Source organism: Motacilla alba, chromosome 2, assembly GCF_015832195.1.
Source record: "Motacilla alba alba isolate MOTALB_02 chromosome 2, Motacilla_alba_V1.0_pri, whole genome shotgun sequence".
In the NCBI taxonomy this organism is placed as follows: Eukaryota; Metazoa; Chordata; class Aves; order Passeriformes; family Motacillidae; genus Motacilla; species Motacilla alba.
In genome coordinates, this window is record NC_052017.1 from 100,043,206 (window position 1) to 100,064,017 (window position 20,812).

The 20,812-nt window shown below is 38.3% G+C and overlaps 1 protein-coding gene across 3 annotated transcripts in view; it reads left to right on the plus strand.

Annotated features, from left to right (window-relative positions):
- PIEZO2 (piezo type mechanosensitive ion channel component 2) overlaps window positions 1–20,812 on the plus strand; it is a 289,028-nt gene that overhangs the window by 158,255 nt on the left and 109,961 nt on the right. For all 3 annotated transcript variants that reach the window (XM_038127336.1, XM_038127333.1, XM_038127335.1), the window contains exons 6-7: window positions 12,263–12,473; window positions 15,088–15,301. In XM_038127336.1, the coding sequence (XP_037983264.1) occupies window positions 12,263–12,473; window positions 15,088–15,301 (425 nt within the window). The remainder of the gene's footprint in view (window positions 1–12,262; window positions 12,474–15,087; window positions 15,302–20,812) is intronic.

The window sequence follows — 20,812 nt, forward strand, 5'->3', positions numbered from 1 at the left end:
GCAGCTTTTTAACTGCACATTGCAGGACATGTGGGGTTTGGTTAGATGTGCATTTGCAAAGCTTTGTGTCTCCTGGAACATGGTTTTATCAGCTTTAAATCTGCTTTATCGTTGAAGCTGTGCAAAATGGATTTTGCAGCAGGCTAGAACCCTTTCCCAGAATAGGAAAGAAGTGTGGCTTATGAGCATGGTTTGTGTTCAGCTCTCCTCTTAAACGAGTTTTATTTTACCAAAGTGAGCTCCAACAGACTTCTTTGGTGCTCTTGATCTTCTGAAGAGAAAGTATTCACAAGCACAAACCAGGAGTAATCTGATGACAGAAACTCAGAAGAAAGATGGGCATAGTTTGGTTCCTCTGAAACCAGATGATGATGTTTAGATATTCACTTTTTCTTTGGTTCAGAGGTGAGCCTGAAACTGGGGTCTGGGTCAAAGGGAGCTCAGTGTCCTGGGGAGGATGCTTCCAGGCTGGGTTCAATAGCCATTTCCCTCCAGTGCAAGGGAAAAACTGAGCCAACAAACCCTAATTGCATAGCACAGGGTGTAGCTTTATATCAGGCTGGTCCTGGACTGGCTACCTCAATGCTGAGGCAAGAGTATTCCATAAAGGAAGAAGGAGGCAGAGAAGAAAACTCTGACTGCAGAGAAATATGAATACTGGGCAATTAGAAATATGTGTAAATATGTTTTTCTTTTTCACATCAAAACCCAGTGAATATTATTTATGTTTTGTAAACTGCATGTATTGCAGAATATTTAGTGAACATAGCAGCTGTGTTTAGACACCCAAAGCTCTATCACAGGCATTTTTTAAAAAAGGGGATAATATTTTCTGTTGTTGGAGGGGATCCCATATACTTTAAGGAATTCTGCCCTTCACAGCCAAAATGATGAATTTGCATCAGAGTAATCTGCTAGCTTTTTTAAGATTGAGTGAAATGGAGAGTGGAAAATCAAATACCTATTCAACATGTTTTTCCGAACTTCAGTTTTCTCTTTCTAGGTGTCTGTACATAACATCCTGGAATCATTTCTGCTAGTTAGGAGGAGGAGGCAGAAGCAGCTGAATCTGCAAGGAATATGTATTTGGCAGGACTGACTGAAAGGAACCTAATGCATATGCAGATCAGGCCACTGAGTGTCTGAATTTGGGAGAATGTTGACATAGTGTAAAATGAGTCCAAACTGTGTAGGTTTCACATAATTTTCAATTCTTTCTTAGTAGAGTACACTGGAAAAGGCAAGATTTAGCAAGTGACCAGTTCTTTGAATTCTGCATGAGCTGACTGATGCCTGTGGTTCTGTGTTGGTGCAGATCATTACTGAGGCTGTAACTCCACTGAATTAGAAAACACAACCAGCAACAACTTTCCCACAAAAATGACACTTCAGAAAAAATGCTGAGCTTGGTATTGTACCTCCAAGGGAAATAGTCCTGGGTTTGTTAGACCAGTCCTGTAGTCAGTTTTAGAGTTGAAGAGCTGCTGCTGAGAGTTCCTGCCACCAGCCCTCAGAAATTTGTGATAGGAGATTTTATTAAGATTGCATCAGCTGATTTAAACAGCCTCAGCAGAGCCTTGAGTTAGGTAACTTTTGAGGCTGGTAGATGCCTAGCCACAGATGGTTCTATAAATCAAGTACTTCCAAGCCAAAGCAGCGTCTTGCAGCTTTACCTTCTTGCATTAAATTATTTACATTGAATGATTCCCAGACCTCTTTGCTTTGTAGGAGAGTGAAATACTATCAAATTAGGCTTAATTAAAAAAAGAAAGGTTAATCTATTTGCTCCTTCCAGCATTTCTGTATTAATGCTGCTATAATTAACCTTTTCAAAGGTTTGTGCGAGCCCATCACATTTCAGTTGATATGTGGGCATGTTGTAAAAATACCTCCAGTTGAGCAGCTGTATTTTGGCATGGCAGTAGCCTTGAGAAACCAGCCATGATGGATCAGATTGCTTTTGGATTGAGATGCAATTCAAAACAAGAAAAAAGTATCAGAATCCAAATAAAGAACAACAAGGATTTGTTGAAAAATGGATGTCTTTCTCCATTACACTGCATCCTACTTTAAGAGAAACAGATCTCCATCAGAAAAGTTTCTTCTACAGAACAGAACTGAGGGAGGAGGCTCTAAGGCAGTGGGACTCTCAATTATTTGTAAGTAACGCTATCCCAGGAATAAGCAAAGAGTGTGGTTTTAATTAACAGTGAGTCATGGAGTAGGAAGGTCTGCCAGATACCAGGCTGCGGTCCAACTCATTACCACCCCTAAATGGTTGCACACTTGGAGCAAACGTGTCTGCAGGCCCTTTTTGTTAGGGCCCAGAAAATTTAAAGCAGGTGAATTCAGCTGGAGACAGGCCCGGGTTGCAAATGCCGAAAAGCACAATGCCAGTCACAAGGTGTGAAAGGTGGAAGAAAATAAGAAGCAACAGTTAACTCCCAGCTGCAGCTGAAAGCACAGCGTTTTTGATTTGGAGCAGATGGCGGTTTATGTGCCAAAATGCAAATACAGTATATACAATCTGATAGGTATTAGAAAGGAAGTAGCCTTTTCTTGAGACTGTGGATGAATTGCTTAATGTTTTAAGTGACAGTGGCAGGAAGGAAAACCCTTCTGCAATTGCACAACTTAAACTTTAGAAGAGGTGTTGATCTCGCTTGAAAAAAAAAACAACTGTTGTAGTCTTTAATGCAGCTTCCTCGTAAAGCACTTGCTGCCTTGCCCATTGAAGCTCGTTTCTCATGCATGATGTCCTAGAAAGAAAATAGGACCATTAGGTCCTTACTTTGTCTCATGATCTGGGACAAGGTTGATCCCAAAGCTCGCACCCATCCTCTTTTCTGCAGCAGTTAGAGATTTGTTTGGGATCTCAAAAGAGAAAAAAAATTTAAAAAAATAAAAAGAAACAGTATTTTTTTTAATAAACTAAAGTTTGAGAAGAATGTGAGGAGAGCTTGGCCTGGAGTCAAAATGCTGGGCTGGAATCAGGAGGATCATCATGGTTCTCACTTTGGCCACCAACTTGGTTTGTGTCCTCAAGTCTATTACTTCATCTGTCTCGACTCCTGTGTCCCTGGGCACACAGGAGCACTAAAAATGCTTGGTTCTCCAGCTTGTCCATCTAAACAGTGACAGGCTGTTTGTCTTCCCCATACGTTGAGCATGTAATGCATTGAGAGCTCTCACTTGCGCCGGGTCCCCAAGTGTAACTGCAGTACATTCCATACAGGACAGAACAGACAGGCTCTGAGAACTGCCCATGGCCCATGCCTTGTCCAAGGACTTTCTGGCATAGGAATTATACTTTTAGACCAGTGTCCTTATCCTGAAAGTAGCTGGTACCTGCTGGATAAGGACAACAGCAAATAAGAAAATGCCCTTCTGCAATGTTACAGTTTATCCTGATCTCTCCTCATGTGAGAATGACTTTAATCCTAAAGCATGTGGTTTCAAATCCCTTCCAAAAAAGGTTGTTTATAATTATAGCTACTCCGAATAATCTTGTTAAACATATAATTACCCAGACTCTTTTAAAACCTCATTAATTTCTGGGCTTCAGTGGTATCATGAAGCAAGGATTTTCATAATTTAGTAAGTGTTCTTTGATTTTATTTTGAGTTTAACAGTATTTAATTTTATGGAAGGTCCCTTGTATTACATGTAATAAATTAGTGTGAGATGGTGTAAGGGAAATCAAATGTATTTATTATCTTCTATATTTGACCTTCAAAGGCTAAGCAATCTCTGGGTTTTTTAAAATTTCTTTTGTCATTTTAATTACTTTTTTTTTCTGAACAAACTATAGTTCTGCAATATTCTTTTGAGACGCAGACATTATCAGTTCCTCAGCATTTCAGGCAAGGTCTTACTTTTGATTTAAATGACAATATTATGACATTGATTATTAGGTGCAGAGATTTTAGGATTAAGTAGTTCTACCAACATATCACCTGCCTGAATGTCCTGCATAAGTGAAGTGAACAGCTCTGAGAAAGGTCTGATATCCCAGTCTTTGCAGTTGCGTTTTTCTTGCCTTCAGATGTAACCTGCCTTAAGCAGTGGTGCCCATGACCCTGTCTGCAGGACCATCCAATTTTTGTTGAAGCCTGTGATGGATACATTTCTTCTTAGATGATTTATTGCTTTGTGTTTTTGTCTTAATTTAATTAGGTTTTACCAGTATCAAACATTCACCTGACTTGACTAGTGGTCATTAACATGAGATGCTTTGACCTTGATTTCTCTAAACCTCTTCTTCCCATATGCAACTCCTCTTTCAATATTTGCTTCTCTTCTGAGACAGAAAATTATTGCTATTGTGGGAAGTATTATGGAAAAAGAACTTCTTTGAGAGGGTTGGAATGTTTTGGCTTCTCTGAGCTTCCTGATGATGCCTCTGTTATTTTTCATCTTTTTTCTTCTTTTTGCCCATATTAAGGACAGCACTAGCTTACTTTTTCTAATTGGTTGTTAATGTTTCTCTGATTCTGACCTCTGGAGAACTGGTCAAACCCACTTGGTCTTTGTGTGCTTTGAACATGGTATAAACAGGATTTTAAACTTTTTTTTTTCTGCAGTTTTAAGAGTAGATGAGACTCCCTTATCTCTTCGCTTGTGATGTTTGTAGTGGTGAAGTTTGCCAGACCTTACACAGCTGCCTCCCTCAGTAACAATTCTAATGCATCTCATCTTAACAAGGGTCAAAAGTTTACAAGTTACATTAGCTCCTTGGTTTGATGCACATGTCTTTGGATAAGTCTTAACACGAATACGTAATTATACTACAGCAGGCTGCAGCTACATGATGTAACATGGTGCAGTGTGTTACTGAAGGCTGTCAGCCTGCTGGGCAGGAAGCTTCGATGTGCACCTGTCCTGTTCTGGGCAGAAACACAACAGGATGCAATTCTTCTTGTGGCAGCTCTTCACTGGCCTTTCTAACAGGTCTCCTTTCCAAATTTTGAGATACAGAGTTATTAAGAAAGAGATTAAAATCCTGGAATACCACTGCCTTTGGATGGCCTAAGTGATGAATAATGCAGTAGGAGAATGAATCTCTTGGCTTGTGGAATTCAGTCTGCTGTTACTGCAGGCAGCTGTATCACACAATTCCCTCTGGAAGGTAGAAAGCACCATCTTGAAAACAGGGCAGTTTTCCTCCATCCCGTTGTTTCAGAAATGACCCTGTTCTGTAATTTTGCTTTTCTGGGGGTTAGAAAGCATCTGATTTATATTGCACATATACTCATAGCTACCTCATAACCTCTTTAGTCCTTCTGCTCTTTTGCTTCAATGTAATGTTTCCTTCCTTAGAATTAATTTCTCTGACTGGGAGAAAAACTCATGTCTTTCTTTAAAGGTTGTTCTGCAAGACAGAAGACAAGTGACTTTGGATCCTCTTGAAGATTAGACATCACATTCTCCTATTCATCCCAGTTGTCTGAGGTTCTTCAGGGTGGTACTGGAGAAGTATCCAAATCACTTTGGTTTGCAAATAACCAAAGTTGGGTATTTATTCTCCTTCTTAGCAAGATGCATACTGGTACAGTAGGTGTATTTCTTGGGCCAGGAATTACTCCATATAGGTGCTGTGCAGACCTGCTCTATCTCAGCTAACAGCATTGTGCCTCGTAGTCATAACCCAACTCTTCCTATTTCCTTTTCACTAAAAAAGAAGTGTTTAATTGTCTCAGGCCAAACCACTAAACTCTGCCTGTGTGTTTTCCTCTCTTTTGCATTTGGCTTCCATGCCTGACAACCTTCTGAAGTTGAGATGTGAAACTGTATTTCAATATTGGCCCAGTGAGTTGTGTGCTGAAATCACTCAGTGTTTGCTCAGGTGCGATGGGTACTTTGGGAAGTGAAATAATCTCTGGTTCTCTCAGTACAATATCTATTGTGTACAGGATTTAATGAGTTGCCTTCCTGTTATCCTGATTCTGAACAGTGCTTGTCTTTATTAATTTATTTTGAATTTCCTTTGACTTGCTAAATGCTTCTGTCCTTATGTGCTTGCAGTAAACAGCTGATCCTTTTTTTTTTTTTGCCATGAGTTACTCTTTCCCACAGGAGATTTTACTGTGGAGGTGTATGTATGGCATTTATTACTGCAAACACACTGAAAGTTATTTCAGATCTACATCTATCTTTCTGTGTGGGCCTTTAACCCAAGCTTTAGCCCACTTAAGATGTACCAGTGACAAAATTTTTCAGTAAGATCTGTATGACTTACAGTTGATTTATTATTTTCTTTTAAGTGATTCGGCTGAGTAATATAAATTATTAAAATAAACTGCTTAAATTCCAAGATGAATCTATCTCATTAATGTCACACCTTCCAGAATGCTCACTGCAGTCCCACACCTGATTAGTTCAGGTCATCTAGCAGGGCCTTCCCCCTGAAGTTACACAGTTTCCTTTTTCTATCCCAGCTTGCAGCCCGCAGCCTCCTCTGCATGCCCAACCCCTTGTCTGGGTAGCCTGGTGTTCCCCTCTGTCTTTCTGTAGATCCCATGTACCTCACACAAGGTGACCTTAAAGAAGATACTCTTGCTAAGCAGCCCCATCTGTGTAGGAATCAAGTTCAGTGATATGTGGGAATCGTTTATGTGGAAATGTTTGAATCTATTCTGTGGCAGGAAAAGCAAGGACATCCACTTCTCACATGCTGATGCTTTCAGAACACTGGAGTTCTACGCTTTCTTGCAAAATTGAAAATTCGATAAATGATTGTGTTAACATGGTTAAGTATTGACCACAGGTTGAAACTACAGTCATTTTTATCACATTAAGGGCTTGTAGTTCCTTTGATGGTAAAAGAAGTAGCAGTTCAGGTTTTTTTTCAGCTTTTGTGCTCACAGCTGGGTCTGTCTCAGGAATATTGTGCTATTTTGATTGTTTTTTGTGTCATTTTGATTATTATCATCTATATTCACTTACATATGTGGTGCGTCTAAAAGCAAGTAAGTAATTAATTCTTCTTACTGTTGCAACTATCTTATATTTGAAGATAAAGGTTGAAGATCTTTTTTAAGGGGGAAGAGAGCTTTTAGAGCAAACTTATTAGTAGGAATTCAGTCATGTTATTATAGGTTGAATGCAGTAGCTAAGTGACTACGGACACACTTGAACTAAGTGTGAGAGGAGAGAGCCTATTTCTATTGTTCTGCTGGTAAAATTGAATCAAATAGCTTTTCCTAGATAATTCCTAAATCAGCTTGATCATTACAGGGTTTTTCTGAAATGGGAAGTCCAGAAACTTGGGCCTCATGGTTTTAACAGAATTAGATGTGTAACAAATCTTATCTGTGTTACTCTATCACAGGTATGAAATAAAAATCTTTGATTAGAGGTAAATAAGTAGTTGTAGGTGGTGATATCTTGAGAGAATCATGCTTTTACAGTGGCAGTGTCACCAGGATGGTGTGACTGTGAGTCCCAGGGCCCACAAACTATGGGGCAGCATGAAGACAATCCAGCCTCCTTGAGAGAATCTGTGGCTATCAGCAGCAGGGGTTAGAAGTCTGTGCTAAGGTCTGGAATGCTACAGCTAAAAAAGTGTAACATTCCCACTCTTCTCTGTTTGTTTCCTGGTACTGGCAGGGAGAAAATGTCAAAATACTGAAAAGAGGCTGGTTTTACAACATTTATGAGCCAAGTATAAGAAAGATGCACCTGAACCCCCACAGGAACTTACTCTTGTGAGCTTAGCAGTGCATGCTTGAGAGGTCCCAATAATTAATGCAATGTGTTCAGCGGGATGGGAGTTAGGGGACTCGCATCCCTTAGGTGTAATGATTCTGGCTAATTAAATTTTCTTGTTGTCAGTATTTGAGTTTTTGATGAGGGGTTTCATTTGTGTCCCCTCTAGAATTGAAAAGTCAATAAATGAGCAAATTTGTGTTTACAGACACAATACTATTAAAAGTAGGTACAAAGCAAGGAGTGCTCTGAAGCAAAAATGGGGTTTAGGTTAGAGTTAAGGCTTCCTGTTAGTAAATACATCTCTGGGACTAGAGGATATCTCTGTGCAGTAGTGTTTATTCTGTACCAGATGAAACATTTTAAAGTTGGATGTTGAAAAAGCAGCCCCCAAAGTAGCTAATGGACATTCTGGCCTGGTCACAAGAGCAGCTGCCATAGCTGCCACAGGAGCTGTACTGTTTCCTTGCCTGTTCTCTATCTCAGTTTGGCAGTTTAAAAAAGTGTTGTACAATAAATACTCAAGGGACTTCCACATGATTGCTAAAAAACCTAAACTGCATTTAGTTTGTTTATAAAAAGTCCTGGGGCCCTGCTCTGCAGAGCAAGGGTCATGGAAACACATGTTTATGGCTTCACAAATGCTCTATACTCCTTGAATGGAGAAGTTTATTTGATTTAATCAGCATCCACAGGGATCCTGTAATTGCATAATAGGTAATTTATTATGGAAGTAAAAGTATTTTTCTAACTGTAGCCTATGTAGCATGGGTTTGTAGCTTTAGACTAATCCACATAGTAAAAAAGAGCTTTGCAAAGCAGTCTGACTGAAGTAATGGTGTTCTGTGATGAGCGCGTACTTGTATGGCTTTTTAATCATCAGAAAGTGTTAAAACAACAAGCACATTATCACCATGTTGGATGTGAAAACTGTTCACTGTTTGCCTGCCTTCTGTAATTGGAAGTGCTCAATGTGAGAAAATGGAAAGCCAACCCAGATGATCCAGTTAGAGGGCAGTGAATACGAGAGTAGGGAACCCAAAGTTTGTCTTTTTGATGCTGGAACATGGCCTTCCATCTACTTCAGCAAAGGAACATGGCCTTTCATCCTGGATACTGAATTAAAAACAGATATCTTTGGTTTAGTTTTTTGTTTTTCTTTTTTTTTTTTTAAAGACAGTAAAATCAAACCTAGAGCTCTTTAAAAACTGTCAGCATTTTTGCTGACATAACCATCAACTGTGTCATGAAATGAGGCAATTCTTGCACAGCCATATCATTGATAATTCTGGCCGTCCTGAAAAGCTGCAAACCAACGTGTATCTGTTCTGAAAAAGCTTCTGGGGCTCCATATTATGGTGGTCGTTGATGATCCCATTTGCCAGCTTGTCTTAAACTGACAAGAGCGGTTGAAGAGCTCCAACTCCCAACACACTTTTGCTGCTTTAGAGGGAAAACTTGGGAAATCAGTTTGGCATTTCCTGAGGTTCAGAACGCTGAAGTTTTCTTTCCAACACCCGATGACCTCAGGAACACCAGAAGTAGGTTGTTCTGCATTTCCTGTGAATGCTTGTGACATCTTAATTTTCTTGCTGAACTTGGAATTCATATTTTCATATCTAAATAAAAGCTAAAAACCAAGGAACGTTAACTTTGGTAACTCATGGTCACTGAAGCTTTTAGCTATGCTTAAAGTGTATAAGCCTCAGTCCATGGAAACTTTGGACCATCATCTCCTTCTCAGCTTCAGTCATATCCTGGTCAATTGAAATATCCTCTTCCCTAGTGCTTCTCCCTGGATGTGCTGTGTCATACATGTCAGGACTAGATTATCAATGCTTTACTCTCAAGGCAAAATGTAGCCTAAGTGTTCTTTAGATTAATGAAGCAAGATTAAATAGCCTGGTAAAGCTAAAAATTTACGGTCCTAGTTATGACATAAAATCCAAACATCTGTTTCAAGGAGATTTTGAGGTGTGATTTTGGGCATTTGGCCCCTGAGGTTAGGAAGGCAGGTAGGGATGAGAGACAGAAAAGTATATCAAGTCCCACTTTTCACTGGGATGTTTTGTGTGGTTTCCTTGCTTGTGTATCCTTCTTTTTATTTTATTGATGGAAGGTATTGTGTGTTTTCCTCCAATTTATACTTAAAAATATTTTGATTATTTTCCTTTTCCCCACAAAAGCATTTTCTGCTTGTTTGGAGAATATTTTATTATTGTCTTTTATGACTCTTCAGACTTTTATTTCCTGTTCCTGCCTATGTATAATTCATAGCAATCAACAATTTTAAGCTGTAATAAATACATGATTCCTATCTTCATGTTTAACATAGTATTCAAAGACAGAAGAATACTTACAGCCTTCCATGAAATAATTTATTTATTTTGATTCCTATGTACTTTTTAAGTGAGTGTATGTTTTAATGTGAATTGTCTTCAAGAAGCTGAAGGCATGAGCTGAAAAAACAAAGGTCTCCTTCACACAAATCTATGTTTAGGAAGTGTGCTATTTCAAAATCTTTAAATGTCCATCAATCTCACTCATTCTCTTTATTTGGGATATGGATGCAATTGAAGGTTTCACTGTTCACTGGTTATGTTAAGCTCAAGGCACAGAGCACTAGAACCAGGAGAAGCAGGATTGGACCCAAAAGGACTAGATGAAGAATATGTTAATCTAGTATTTGTGATACGAGCAAAAACGATCATAACTTTTGCCCTTTGTTTAACTTTCTCACTGAAACAGCTCTGGTGGAAGTTAGGGCAGAAAGTATTGCTGCGCCTACTGTCAGCATTCTTTCTGAGTATTTAATGTTTCCTATCCGTGGGATAGGAGCTCAGATATGAGCAGCAGTGATGAACAGAGAGAATATCTCTTTGTGCTGCATGGCTTGAAATGTGATGACTGCAGGTTTGGGCTGCCATCTCCCAATTATTTGGCATGTCAGCTAATAATTTATATTTTGAGAGCTGTATAGGTGAATGCTGAAAATAAGAAAGCAATTAAAATTCTACTATACCCATGTAAAATATATATATTTCTAGTGAAATAGCTGGATAAGTCCAAAATAAATGTAGATTTCCCAGATCTGCCCTCTGTATTTATTGCATATGTTGTTGTCTGTAAAATACAGATTCTTTAGAACAAGCAGGTTTGTTTGTTTGTCTGCTTGTTTGTTTTCCTGGGCATTCACAACAATGTTAATGCTCTGAAGTAAGATGAGAAAGCTGGCAACAAACTTAGAGGTGAAATGAAGGAGTGAAGCCATCTACAGGGAATTTTGTTCTTTTGGAAATCCACGTAATGGTACAGAAGAATTTGGTTAAGTAGGCTGAGAGTTCATCTGTTCCTACTGCAATCTTATCTGTCAGTGTGGAATTTTTTTTTTTGCCAAAGGTCACCAATACATATAAAACTGCTATTCTGATAAAAAAAATACTAATCTCTCTTTTTTAATTTCACACACAGAGATATGGTTTGGCCAGAACTAGTGTTAGCTAATACAAGTCTGAATTACTGCCAAAAAAGCTATTCTATATTATACCAAATGAGAACCTGGCTCAAACCTCTTACTTTTTTTAAATATGCCCTTACATTTCTATGAATGACTAATTTTTCCATAAATTGTATTTTTGTGTGGGCCTCTTGCTAATCCTGCAGATTCTCACCATGGGTTGATGATTTAGTCTGTATCACTTAATAGTTGTGTATGTCTTCTGGTTTCCAAGATACGATGAAGACTTGATGGTGAAAACCACTGCCAAATCCTAACAAACTACTCAAGTATGACAGGCCTTTCCATGTTTCCTTCTTTTCTTTTTTCTATTGTGTAGTTCTAAGTCACTGGTCTCATTACCCCTGCTAAATTGTTGCAGATCACTCAAGATTTCACTACGTCTCTCTTGATCACATTTTCACCTTTTCTTTCACCATCTCCACATTGATCTCCACGTTTCTCATTCTCTGCCCAATCTGCTTAGTCTATTTTTTCTCTCCCAAACTGCCCTTTAGTAACCAATGAGTTATCTGTCCATTCATTTCAACCCTCGTTGCCCTGTTCCAGATCACTCCTACTTGCTCCATTCTAGGTTTTGCATTTGTAGAAAAGGTTGATGAAAAATGGGTTTGGAAAGTAAGATCCATTGAGCAATATAAACCCAGGGATTACAGTTTTTGGAGCTTATTACTGAAACCTTTGAGGCAAAGAGGAGTTTAAAATATATTAAATAGCAAGATGCTTATCTTGCTAAGAATGCTGAACTAATCAAACCAAATTTCATGTCTAGATGAGCAAGCAGCCTGTTGTGCAGCCTTTCCCAGAGACCACCTTTAACAACCTTTTATTTTGAGACAATTCTGAAGTGGGAGCCATCAAAGTACATCTCTAGCTTTAGTATGTCTTTCTTAGGTCTCACCACTTGGCATAGTCAAAGATTGTAAGAAGACTTCATTGTTAAATAATATATGCGTGGGTTTTAATTTCAAATTCCTTTGTGTCTCTCGCTCTCTGTTTTTTTGCATTCTATTTTTTCTTTCCTTTCTTCTCCTTTAGGCTGTAAGAGAAAAATTAGAGCCAGATGATGCTTTGATGTATGAAGAAGATCTGGATGATGACGACTGTGGAGAAGCAGAATTTGAGGAGACCATGAAATTAAAACTGCTGCGTAGAATTGCCTTCCTAGCATCCAAACTGAGGGAGTTTATTGGCAATATGATAATCACCACTGGAAAAGTTGTTGTTACAATTTTACTTGGTTCAGCAGGTTGGTGTGTTTGAAAAATTTCCTCAGGAGCCCATTAGATTCTGCGTTTACCAAATGAGTTTTCAGCACTCTGGCACCTGCGGGAGTAACAATGGAAATTTTTAAGGGAAAAGAAATTGCTGCTGATTTTATTAAATTAGCTCTTTGGCAAGTACTGGAATATGCTGAGTTGCTTAATTTTTTTGTGCTGATACTGTGTGGCCCTGTCATTCTATTTATGGTTTTCACAGTTGCTCTTATAACCAGTCAGTGAATGAGGGGGGTATTATAAATGACTATATATATTTTGTGTGTGTGTGTGTGTGTAATGTAAATATATATATACACACACGTATGTATTTATATTAAAGTGAATTCATAGATTTGGTTTCATCACTTCTTAATGCAAAACGGAACTGTATTCACATAGCCTTTAAAAAAAAGTTGTTTGGCCATGTAGTGTGAAAAAAGAGTGATAAGCAGACTTCCTGCTTGTTTTTTATTTAGTTGGTAAGAGCAGTTGTTTTGATGTTATATAGCCTACTTTATAAGACATTTGATTTAATACCACATAATCAGCTACAGCCAGAGCACAATTGTACAAAATTACTATAGGTTGTAACTACTGAATTCAAAATTAGATCAGGGAATTGTAGATTAATATTTATCTGGCCACTCATGTATTTGAATGGAGTGGTACATACAAATGTTACAACTTAACATATAAGTTGTCAGTAAATGAAGTATAAAACAAGAGTACAAAAAGTTTGATACTGAATGATGAGATTAGAGGTGTGGTCGTTTTAGTAAGGCAGGTTCTTTCCTTAAGGCAAGATTGATAAACAACCTTACATGTAGCCAAATGAAAAGTAATACATCTAAAAAGATAAAAAAATATGTGGGCTGCCATAGGACCTGACACCAGGGAAGAGAGATGTCATTAAAAAACCCAAATAAACAAAATGAAAAAGCCTGATGCCACTCTACACAGGTGAACATAATCCATGTTCAAGGGGAAGCAGAAGGATTGTGCAGCAGTGGCAGGGGGCAGTTACTTCTGAATGGTGATGGGCATCTTGCCTGTGGAGCTCCAACAAAAGCCAAGAAGTGGGAGGTATTCAGAGTAGAGTTACAAAAAGTACTTGAGGTCTGAGGAGCCTGTTCTCTAGAGAGAGACCTTGAGATTTATAAGTTAAATACTTCCTTACTTACCATGCCAAAAAGATGAAGGGTGACTTGACTGCAGCCTGAAAGAACTGACAAAGATACAAAGTGCTTCCATTTTTTTTCTCATCTAGTAGAATTGATATTAGGAGCCAATAGTTAAATGGTAAACCTAGGCAATTTCAGACCAGAAATAAATTTTGTATTTTTCGCATCCAGAGTAACTGGCCATAATAAATAACTGATTTTAGGATATCATGTATTCTCACTCTCCAAAAGTGTTGGAAATAAAGACAAAGTGTCTCCTTGTAAGAAGAAAAGAAATGATTACAGGCTTGAGGCAGAAATTGCTGGGTGAAATTTTACAGCACGATAAGTGAAAGCTTAAAATATTATAGGAAAAATGTGATGGTGAAGCTCAGGCACATGACTGTGGATATGAGTCCTTACAGTGCCTGGACTCAGCTCAGCTCAGGACCATTCCTGGGAGTGCTGTTCCCAAAAGACACATCAAGCCAGCACCTGGTGAGGGGCAGGGCCAGCAGGTACACTGGAGCTATGGGGCACCAGGAGCCTGCAGATCTGTCCTCAGGAAGGTGGCTTCTAGACATGTACTAAAAGCTTTAAAAAGCTTAAAAATAAATTTAGGCAGGGACCCCTGCTAGCTCCAGCACTGTTGCTTCAGAGAATCCAGTGGGCTGTTGTGCTGGCTACAAGCTCTTACATCATTTTCTCGTAGTTACCACTCTTAGACATGAATATCTTTCCTGCTTTTTAATTTATTTTTGCAGGCTCCCAGCAGAGCACTGAGTCCCCTTCACCAGTTGGACATTTTCTGAATTGGCATACTCAGCTACATGTGCCAAAACAAAAACAATATACGTGTGTGACAGCAGAGTCTTTGTCATATGTAAATTACACATTTCTAGGAGTTAACAATTTTTTAAAAATCAGACATTTACTGATTATTTTGTAGATTTTATGTAAATCTCTTTGTTTCAATATATGAATCAGGGTCTGTTTTGTTTTACTATGTCAGGGTATTTCAATATCTGTACGAGAAGGCTTTTCACTGTTCATCCATCATGCCACTTTAGCAGTTTATACTCAAAAGTTGTGCACTGGTGGTCTCAGGCAGTATTAGCTGCCCTTGCAGCCACTTTTTGTTTTTCTCCATGCTTTATGAAACATCTTTACATAGAGAAAAATTCCATCTCAGAGGAAAGTCTGGGGAGTGATTGTGTTCTAAGTGCTGAGTTATAGCATAAGTGAACTGAACAGATAAGAAAACAAAAAAGAAGATTCTTCTCTTCTAGTCTCAAAGTTAATAGCAGTCTTAAGAGCTAATTGAAATAATTAGCAGAAAACTAATTGGATCAAAAATTTTAGTACACATCTTGTCAAATTTAAGGTTTAACAAATGCTGATATTTCCCATACTTCTCCAACACTCCATGGTTTTGTTTTTACAGGTATGATGGTGCCATCTTTGACCTCAGCTGTGTATTTCTTTGTGTTTTTGGGCCTGTGCACATGGTGGTCCTGTTGCCAAGCATTTGATCCGCTGATATTCAGCTGTCTGTGTGTATTAATGGCTATATTCAGTGCGGGACACTTGATTGGACTTTATCTGTACCAGCTACAGTTCTTTCAGGAGGTTGTTCCACCAAAAGATTTCTATGCCAGGTGAGAAAAATTCCTTTCCTGTTTAATTATGGACACACTATGCAATGCTCTGTTTGTCACATGTTGATGCAAATGATCTTCCACATAATGCTTTAACAAATTTTACACATACCTTCTTGTTCAGTCATGGAAGAGTCAAATCTTTCCAGAGGGAATGGTTTTGAATGATAGTGTTGAAAGTCCAAACTGGGTAATTGCAGACAGAGAACTGGAGCAGGTTAGGTGGGGAAGGTTACTTTTTGGTTTTTTGAGTGTTCCTCAGATGTGAGTGTGAATGATTGGGCTAATGCAGGAAATCAAGGAAATTGATGGCAACATTGACACAAGGGGAAGCGTACAAATTTTTTCTTGTTTTCTTGTAGAAGAAAATTAATTCTCTGGTGTCTAATGTCATAGTGCCTTAACTGGAGCAAAATGCTTTTGTGGTGTCATTCTTGTGTGCGGAGGCTGAGGGCTGCTGGGGTCCTTCATGTACTGTGCATATTAGGCTGATGATATAAGAATTCTCTCTGGTCACATGAAATCACATAGAACATGCTGGTCTTCATACCATCAGCTACTTTAAGTAAAAAAAGCAGCATTTCTAGTTACTTCTGCAGTAAATATTGACTGGCTGTGATTTCACTGACTCTTTAATATTCTACGTACTGTAATCTAAAATAAGATGAAGTAATGGATGTATTTTGCTCATTACTATTTTTTTCTGCTGGAGTATGGTGGCAAATTTGCTCTTATGGTATGTATTTTGAATGCTGTAGTAATCCTGACATTAAGCTAAATGTGAACATTAACTTTATTTCTAGTAAACTTATTGTTCTTTATAATAAACTGAAGGTGAAAGGAAATTGGAGGTGCTGTGGAGAACCAATTAATTATTTATCTCTCAATGCACTATTAAAAGCAGTAAAATTGAGCTGTGTAGCTACAGTAGCTGTTACTTTAGTACTAATTTTGACATTTTATTTAATACAGGTTAATAGATGTGTGTTTTGTGATGTTGTAATTGGTGACTTCTGGAGTCTGGGGGGGGCATAGCATTACCTGAAAAATCGGGAAAACCTGCTTAGTTTAGGGTCTTTTGTGCCACCTAGAGGTCGAGGTAGGAGAATGGATGATTTCTAATGCCAAGAAGCTGAAATGCTCTCAACTTCCCTAAACTTTTTTATTACTTCCTCTGTGTATTAAAAAATAAAAAGAGAATGGCTTCAAAATTCTCAACCATTTGGCTTTGAGGATATTTACTCGCAGTTTTTAGTAACAGACAGCAATAACATTTTCTCAAGGAGAAGAAACATGTGCTTCATACAATTTAGCAACAATATGTGAAAGTTTCTTCATATGCATAATTTGTGAAGTCCCTTTTTTCTCTTTAGTATTTTTTCTATTAATTTTAAATTCATTTTTATTTTATTCGTTTCAATTAATTTAATCTTAAGATAATTGTCTGCACTTAATAATTTCCTATTGTAAATAACGTGATTCTTTGTTTTTTGCCAATTTTTTTTCAGTACAAATATGGTACTTAAACTTAGTCATTAATTTTTGAAATGAAAAAAATCAAACTACAAGAAAGTTTCCTCTGCCTTGGTGTAGAAAAGAAAAGCACCTTCAAGGTTTGGGTTAAAAACAAGCCGTAGTGTTGGAGTTCAGAATATGTACTGGCATTTTTGTAAACAAAAAAATGATGTTACCTTCCTGCAGACTTTCTCTTGTACTGGTACTGTTGAATACTCTGCCTTTTACATACGAAATCATCTGAGGGACTGATTTTCCAAATTGTGTGAGAAATTATGTTTGAATGTACACAGCAACCTGTACACAACTTACACACAATGGCAGCAGAAGGAGCAGTATTTTTTGTTTCTTTATTTGCAGCTCTTTCTATTGTGGATCTGCTTTGATCTGCTTTCAGGGAGATGTCTTTGAAGAGTATCAAGACAGGTGTTTTCAGAGCTTGGAAGTGAAAACCTTAGTGTGAGAAAAGGCCACTGATGATTTTTAATGATCGAGTCGGGCCGATATATAAACAGTGGCTAGAGGAGGAAAAATGAGAAACTTATTGGAATGCTGCAGAAAAAATATTTTAGCATTTTGCATCCTAGAAGAAAATCAATACCTTGCTATTTTATGTACAATCTTGGTTTGAAGATGTGCTAAATATGCAGAGTTCCCATTAATACTAGTACATGACTTCCATAGGCAAATTATATGCCAAGAAAAGAATTTCATTCCCTAAATTCTTGTTACAAGAAGGACATTGAGGTGCTGGAGAATGCCCAGAGGAGGGCAACAAAACTGGTGAAAGGTCTGGAGCTGAAGTCTTATGAGGAATATCTGAGGGAACTGGAGAAGAAAAGGGGAGAAGCCTGAGAAGGCTCAGAGGTGACCTTGTTGCTCTCTAAAAGCAAGTTGTAGTAAGGAGGGAGTTGGTCTCTTCTCCTAAGTAAAAAGCACGAGGAAAAGAGGAAATGGCCTCAAGTGGCACTGGGGGAGGTTTAGATTGGATATTAGGAGAACTTCCTGCACTAGAAGAATTGTCTGCCATTGGAAGAGTCTGCTCAGGGAAGGGATTGAGTCACCATCCCTGGAGATACTTAGAAGATCTGTAAACATGGCACTTGGGGACATGTTTAGTGATGGATTTGGCAGTGCTTGTTTAATGGTTGGACTCAATTATCTTAGAGGTCTTTTCCAACCTAAATTATTCTGTGATTCCATATGAATAAAGGACTTCTATTTCTCTGTAATTTTTTGGTGATCCAATCCCCAGAATAAGCTCTCCTGAATTTCAAGGGCAGATGGGAAAACTGCTCCTGTTGGGCTGCTGGTGGACTTTTTTTTTTTTCTCAGCGGAATGTAAGTCTGCTGTTTTAAAAAGCTCCTTTCTGGATTTGAGTTCTCAAGTTTACAAGAAATGTACAAGTGGTTTCTCTGATCAATAAAAAATGTGTTTTTTTCTGAATAGTAATGCATTCAGCTTGTCAGATTATCGATTGATTTCAGACTAAATAATGTTAAACTACACCCAAAAAACCCAGAAAATTCTTAAGTTAACAGTATTATTCAGCTAAGACTTGCATCATCCTTGAGCTGTTCCTTCCTTTCAAGAACTCTTCAACTCAAAATTCAGCATTTGTGATTGTATGAAGTGACTGAATAATGTCACCAGAGGAAAGCAGTTGTCTTGGGAGGCATAACTTGATATCTGGTGAATTTACACGTTTTGCCCTGAAACTTTATGGGATAGTGCAAAGTACTTCCCCCTTTCCTAAAATAGGATGTTGTGATAACATAGCCCTAAGTACTTGACAGAGTGATATTACTGAGCATGGAGGTATTGTTGTCCTATGAAATTTCACATCAGCTGCTGTGGCTGTCTGGATCTGGCGTGTGCAGGTAGATGTGGCATAAACACAAGCACGCTGAAATGCCATGGAGTGAGCACTGGGATCTGCAGATTGAAAAATGTACGGTGAAAAGTCTGAATATAGCTGGTATATCAGGGGTCGGCATGCTGCCAGCAAATCAATATTGCAAATAGATGCAATATCTGGAATATTGCAATATGCAAATACTGCAAAGATGGGGAAAAAAAGAGCAAGAAGTATCAATTTAAAGCAAAATTCAGAAAGTATCATGTTTCTACCATAAAATTATTTTCACCCAAGTTAGTAAAAACAAGTCAATGAGCTAAAATGACTTTAGAAATTAGGTACACAGTGTCACAGCCTGAAAAAATACACAGTAATATGTTCACCATTTTTCAGATTGCTGCCTCCTTTCTTCCTGATATTGTTTATTTTGGCAAAATAATGTAACTGGGGAAATGATAAGGCCTTGCCAACATGAAGAAATAGGATCAGTGCAGTGGTATGAGGTTTGTCCTGAGTCAGTAGAGTTTTTCCTGTCCAAAACTATGCTTATAAGCATATTAATTTAAAGATCCAGCAATCCAATGTAAATTAAAAGCTATGTTATTTCCTATAGTTTAGGTCTGTCTTGCTTGAAGTTTTCAGGCAAGTAATGTTCCAAATAGTTTAAATACAGCTGGTTTCATCTATAGAAGGCATCTCCCTTACCAAATGACGCAAACCTAGGAGTCCAGGTAGTGTCATCCACTTCACAGTGGCACCTTATTTCACACCTTCTTAAGTGAATGGGAATTTGGAATTACACAACTGATTCCTTTGCTGCAGTGTGAGGTGGGAAGTCTAAGGAGTTTTGTTCAAGAGGAAATTTTAATCTGAAAGATGTCTATAAATCTATTTAAGCAAGACTTTTTAAATTGGTTTTACAGTGACTCATAATAAGCCTACTTAAATTATTCTTTTACTTTTGGAGAAAAGATATCTGCTACAGATGGTAAATTTAGGATATTCAGTTTGTTTTCAGATTAGTTTGAAAAGAGTCTAGTCCAAAATCATCCTTCCTTTGGACTTCCCTGGAAGCTTTGACACAGACTCAGATTTTGTAGTCCAAATACTCTGTTCAACCAGGGTTATAAATGCTTAAGCACTGTCTCAAAAATGTTCCTGGAGTTGTCAGATCAGGGTCAGATCAGATCCAGCTGTAATATTTTTTCCTAAGTTAGACGCTAAACTTGCAAATAAAATCCCATTAGGAGAGCAGATATTGCCAAAATAGTGGGATGTAGCTGATTGATTACCTCTGCAGGGCAAAGCACTGATCTCCTGCTCTGCTGCTGCTTTTGTAGCTCCACTGGAGCCAAGAGCTGGGCAACGTTTCACCTGAGCTACAGCCACTGCTAATCCTTGCTGCAGACCCTCTTTGGCACATGTCTCAAAGGTGACTCACCTCTGAGGGGCAGAATTTTCTTAACCTTGTAGGAAACTGAGGTTTTTGGGGTTGCCTTTTGACTTGGTCACAAGCCAGTGTTTGAACAGATGGAGTATTTAAAGCTCATTAATGTATCTGATACTGAGCTGCCCTTTGGCTGCAGTAGCTTTCATGCCTTCTGCCTGGTATTTTTAGGCGCTTCTCACCACGGTACTGCAGTACCACTGCCAGGACAGAGGCCAGACCCTTGGATACTTGCCATGTAAAGACACTGCACTGCACTTGTCTATTTCCATCATCCTCTACCAACAAAGGCACACTCTGTAGTTGCAGAACATGCTCCAAAACATACCAGGCCAGCCACCATGTTGATTACCATGACCGGATTTGATTAGAGAGCCACAATTTCTCTCAGAGGACAAGATGTTAGGTATTTGACCTTATTCTTAGAGAGATTTGCAGCTGAGTTTCATACTAGCTCTGTAATGTACCACATTTTGGGATGTTTAATTCTACTTAGGATATTTTAGCCTATAGGTTTTCTCAGAACTTCAGTGTCTTTATATCTATTAAAAAAATCTTTTGGAAAGGAAGTGAATTATTCTGTTAACAGCTTAGAAGTACAAGGTCACTCTCCTGTTGACAAAAGACAATAATCATCCTTGCTATTATAATCTCTTTTTAAACTATGAGGTGGCCTTATTTGGGCTCCCT